This window comes from Priapulus caudatus, unplaced genomic scaffold (assembly GCF_000485595.1).
Source record: "Priapulus caudatus unplaced genomic scaffold, Priapulus_caudatus-5.0.1 Scaffold1654, whole genome shotgun sequence".
NCBI classification, from domain to species: domain Eukaryota; kingdom Metazoa; phylum Priapulida; class Priapulimorpha; order Priapulimorphida; family Priapulidae; genus Priapulus; species Priapulus caudatus.
In genome coordinates this window covers 32,899-37,785 of record NW_014578715.1, presented here as the reverse complement: position 1 = coordinate 37,785, position 4,887 = coordinate 32,899, and the positions used below count along the sequence as shown (strand labels likewise).

Here is a 4,887-nt window from a genome sequence, read left to right as displayed (position 1 = left end):
TGGGGTTGCGTACGGTGTTGTTCGCAACGGGTGAGTACCCGCCCGTTGTTGCAAGCCGTCCGGGCGTCACTGCGCGATGCGTTTTCAGTATTGTTCTTTTTGTATTTGAATTGTATGAAGTCACGCGGTTTTTTTAGCATATTATTGGGCAGACCGCTTTTGTTGTGAACCCTCGTACGAGCCTTGCCGAGTCCGTTATAAACATGTATCCCTATACGTAAAAGGCAGGATATCAATTATAACCAAGCATTTTTCCATTTATCAACTAAGTAACAGACAACAAAATTGAACAAATAACATGTATCGACCCTTGACCGCTACATTACCCCCTTCCTTTTTCCGAGTCTTGCCGATCCATGGAATGATTTCAGTACTAATTATGCAAATAACGTAAAGATGCATGTGTGAACAACTTTCGAGTTTACCTAGTAGCTATTTGTACACATGAGAATTAAGACATTCTAAAACTATTTTAAGTCCATCATTTATTGAAAGGTTTCCTTAATATTTTTCATCCTCACCAAAGTTTCTGTAATTGTCATCATGAACATCTGACGTCTCCATCACCATTTTCTCATTGCATCATTCATACACATGCAGTTAAATCTCATTCTCAATTATATAATTAATAAAGCAACGAACATTCAATAATTAAATAGCATTCATTAATAAACATAACATTGTTTGAATGCATACTATTTCAGTTATTAGTATTTTGATTACAATATGTGTCCATACTCTGCCAGCTAAAATACCATTTACACATGAAACAGGAGTCACGCATATATTTTTTATTATTAATATCAAATAGTACTTAAATTAAAGGTTTTCATAGATATTAATAATAAGAAATATAAGAAATTATGATACATGTTTATTCCCTGCTGTATCTAAAATGGAAACGCATTTATTTCATTGCTATTTTTTAAACTTGCTACATTATAAATTATCACATTTGCAGGTTTCATACAAGTATACACGTACACAATCTCCCTATTTTCATTGCTTTAATTGCTTGTACAATGTATTTAGAGGTTAACATTCCTCCTTGTTCATATACATGTAGTTAGATGTGCATTAAACATTAATCAATATAATGCTTTGCAAGTTAATTACATGTATGTCTGAGTGTGCATTTCTGTTGTATTAGAATTAAGAAATCCAGGGAGCAAAAAGACAACCATAAATAAATGATATGACCAAGACTGACTGAACTGACCTGCAGTTAACTGACTGACCGAGAAGAACCGACACTGCATATCTACCTAAAATACCCCACAATGAATATCATACACACGTAAAAATCCCAAAAAACAAAAAGCACAGGCAGATAGTCGATCGGTTCAGTACAGAAAACAAATGCACGCACGATTTTACATAGCTTCTGTATAACATTCATGCATATTATGTAGTATACAGCAAGTGCGTGTGAGCGAACGCGCGATCCAACGTTTCAGCTATGTACAAATGACCTATGACCCGATGACGTCATAGGGCTCCAGTGCGCAACTACGAACTGGCTTATTAACTGTTTAATCGGTAGAATGTCAGTCACATCACCCCTGATTGCATGCACAGCATTTCTTCTCTTATACAAGCCTGAGTCTACGTCACTGGTGTCTACTGGAGAGAGTGCATCCGTATCCACACGTTTAACGTCTGACGAATTAGCTGTTTAACCCGCAGACCCGTCCATCACATCACTCCCGGTTTCTCTCCCGATTGCTTGTACATAGCCTTTCTTTGGTGCGACTGCGTGCGCTTGTGTCTCGAGAGGTCGCTCGAGGATACGAACCTGAAAGAGCAGATGTCACAAGCGTATGGTTTTTGCCCCGTGTGCGTGAGAAAATGCTTCTTGAGGTTGCTGGAGCAGGTGTAGGCGTACCCGCATACATCGCACGCGTACGGTTTCTCTCCCGTGTGCGTACGCGCGTGTCTCTTGAGACTCTCCAGCTGAGAACAACTGTACTCGCATACATCGCACGCGTACGGTTTCTCTCCCGTGTGCGTGCGCGCGTGTCTCTTGAGACTCGCCAGCTGAGAACACCTGTGCTCACATACATCGCACGCGTGCGGTTTCTCTCCCGTGTGCGTGAGAAAGTGCTTCTTCAGGTTGTCGCGGGAGCACGTCCTATACTCGCATACATCGCACGCGTACGGTTTCTCGCCCGTGTGCGTGAGAAAGTGCTTCTTGAGGTCGGTGGAGGTGGTGTAGGCGGAGCCGCATATGTCGCACGTGTACGGTTTCTCTCCCGTGTGCGTTCGCATGTGCTTTTTCAGGTTGCCGCGGGAGCAAGTCCTGTACTCGCACGCATCACACGCGTAAGGTTTCTCGCCCGTGTGCGTGAGAAAGTGCGTCTTGAAGATGCTGGAGGTGGCGCAAGTGTAACCGCATATGTCGCACACGTACGGTTTCTCTCCCGAGTGCGTGCGTACGTGCGCCTGTAAGCCACTGAGCTGAGAGCTCCGATACCTGCATGTCTCACACGCGTACGGTTTCTCTCCCGTGTGCGTTCGCATGTGAGTCTTCAACCTGTAGTGGGAGCACGTCCTGTACTCGCACAAGTCACACGCGTACGGTTTCTCCCTTGCTTCGCTCTGCACGTCTGAGCGAGGAGGAGCAGGAGGAGCAGGAGGAGGACGAGGAAGAGGAGCAGGAGGAGGAGGAAGAGAAAGAGAAGGACCAGGAGGAAGAGAAAGAATAGGAGAAGAAGAAGCAGAAGGAAGGGGAGAAGGTTCCATCGAGCAGGCGGTGATCGAGATCACGATTTCCCCCCGATGCAGGTTCCTCTCTCACTTTCCTCCCCGATGCAGTTTCCTCTCCCACTTTCTTCCCCGATGCAGGTTCCTCTCTCACTTTCCTCCCCGATGGAGGTTCCTCTCTTAGTTTCCTCGCCGGTGCAGGTTCCTCTCTCACTTTCCTCCCCGAAGCAGGTTCCTCTCTCACTTTCCTCCCCGAAGCAGGTTCCTCTCTCACTTTCCTCCCCGATGCAAGTTCCTCTCTCAGTCGTCCACTTTCCTGCAGACAAAAAATAGAGACCCCGGATAACTTCTCCTGCCTCACAAAGAGATGAAGTCGCTCAGATTCGTTTGCTGCAGGCATGGCACTAAAAATCACGAGTTATACTTAATAGGACAGGACTACACAACGAAGAGTGAACTTTTCTAAATGTTAGTGTGTCGCAGGTTTTTCAGAGTATAGATACACGTAAACTCGATGAGTCATGTGACCAAATCACCATGGCAACGGCGACATTACTCTGACACATTTCTATAGTCAATCACTATAGTGATTTGTTGATTGAAATATCTACAAGAAGTGAGAGACTATATATAAACAAGAGGTATCTATAGGCAATTGTTTTTGCTTTTTTTAATTTAAAGTACTAATTACGAGAATTCTCCAGTGTTTTCCCCACTTTTACGACACTTAAAATGTCTTAGAACCTTCGTATTCACCAAAACATGCAATTTTAGAATTAGTTTGGCAAACGAACGTTTGTTGTAATCTTATGACTAGTGCCGATAGGTCTTCTTAGAGTCCCTTAATATAGAGAGTTGCGACATGAGCGTCACGCTGTACTGTAGAGTTTGGACGCTCGTCCGAAACTGGACACTCCTAAGTGCGCATGCGCGCAGGCACCTCTTGTTTTGCAAGGGCGCATGCGCAGTATAGTCATCTGCGCATCTCGTCCATCGAAAACGGTCGCAATAAACGAACATGGCGGCCAACCCGGTCACTCATGGAAACATTTCATTGAAACAATTTGCAATGTAGTAAGTTAGTAAGACTGTGTTATGTGTGTCAGGTTACAAGGCGAAAAAAAAAGAAAACAAAAGAGCACGGCTACTATTTCCTACGGCCCTGCAAATAAAGAGTCAAACAAAAAGTAAACAAGAGAAAAACAAGAGCATGCACGCATGCGCATTTATGAGCATCCAGTTTCGGGCGAGCGTCCAAACTCTACGGGACACCGCGAAAATCAGGTCACGTGACGCAAGGACTAAGGAGCCATTTTCGTTCCACCTAAGCAGCAGCTTTTTATTTTCTGTGAGCGTATTCCGTACTTTTCTGCTATTAGTATGGAAAATAAATTGTCATTATGACTGGTTGCTGCGCCTTTGGGTGCAGTAATAGATTAGAGCAGGGATACAAAACGTATAGGATCCTGCAGATCCAAGAAGGAGAAAAATTTGGGTGAGTAAAGTCAGTCGCGAAGGATGGAAACCGACCTCGTCATCGCGTCTGTGTGAGGTAAGTACAGTGTGTGTAGTCATGTCAAAATTATATCATTAATAAATTTGGACATTTTAGGCGGGCAGGGCACAATAACAGTTTCCATAAGAAGCATGTGTTAGAGTCATATACTTCTAATTCTATCTAATTATTGTGTGAAATTTGAAGTGTAGAATTATACGAATACGTCTGTGCTAATTTTTGTTTAAGAAAAAAAGAAAACCCACCCTGTTTAATTTTTCTGTTGAAAAGAATAAACATATAACATAAGATAATGCGACATGTACAAATGTGCAAATGTAGACAGCTCTTGTATCCTTGGGCCAAATTTACTAAGTAAACTAATACTAAGTAATGCAGACGACTGTCCATTGTCCATAGTAGATATCTAGACATATTGGTGTGTGTGTGGGTTAAATTAATGTAATTGTGTAGAAATCCGCCAGTTTAATGTGTGACCTACCCTTTTCCAAAATTTTACCAAATTTTGATTGAGAAAAAGAGGTCACATAATGAATAATAAATTACTGAAATTTGTGTACAGGGAATTACATGTATTTATTCTATGTTGACTGTTTTTATCTCCTTCTCTCTGCTTGCAGAAACACTTTGATGACCATAAATTTGAAAGGGGACGAGTTGATGGGAAG

The 4,887-nt window shown here is 42.7% G+C and overlaps 1 protein-coding gene and 1 long non-coding RNA gene across 5 annotated transcripts in view; one reads left to right on the top strand and one right to left on the bottom strand.

Moving 5' to 3' along the window:
• Window positions 1-225: 225 nt before the first annotated feature.
• The window catches only part of LOC106817266, a 24,579-nt gene continuing 19,917 nt past the window's right edge, over window positions 226-4,887 (top strand). The window contains exon 1 of the long non-coding RNA XR_001395024.1: window positions 226-300. This is a non-coding gene — a long non-coding RNA (uncharacterized LOC106817266). The remainder of the gene's footprint in view (window positions 301-4,887) is intronic.
• LOC106817262 (zinc finger protein 239-like) overlaps window positions 1,457-4,887 on the bottom strand; it is a 28,007-nt gene continuing 24,576 nt past the window's right edge. For all 4 annotated transcript variants that reach the window (XM_014821922.1, XM_014821920.1, XM_014821919.1 and 1 more), the window contains exon 2: window positions 1,457-3,019. In XM_014821922.1, the coding sequence (XP_014677408.1) occupies window positions 1,696-2,742 (1,047 nt within the window). In that variant the 5' untranslated portion in view covers window positions 2,743-3,019 and the 3' untranslated portion in view covers window positions 1,457-1,695. The remainder of the gene's footprint in view (window positions 3,020-4,887) is intronic.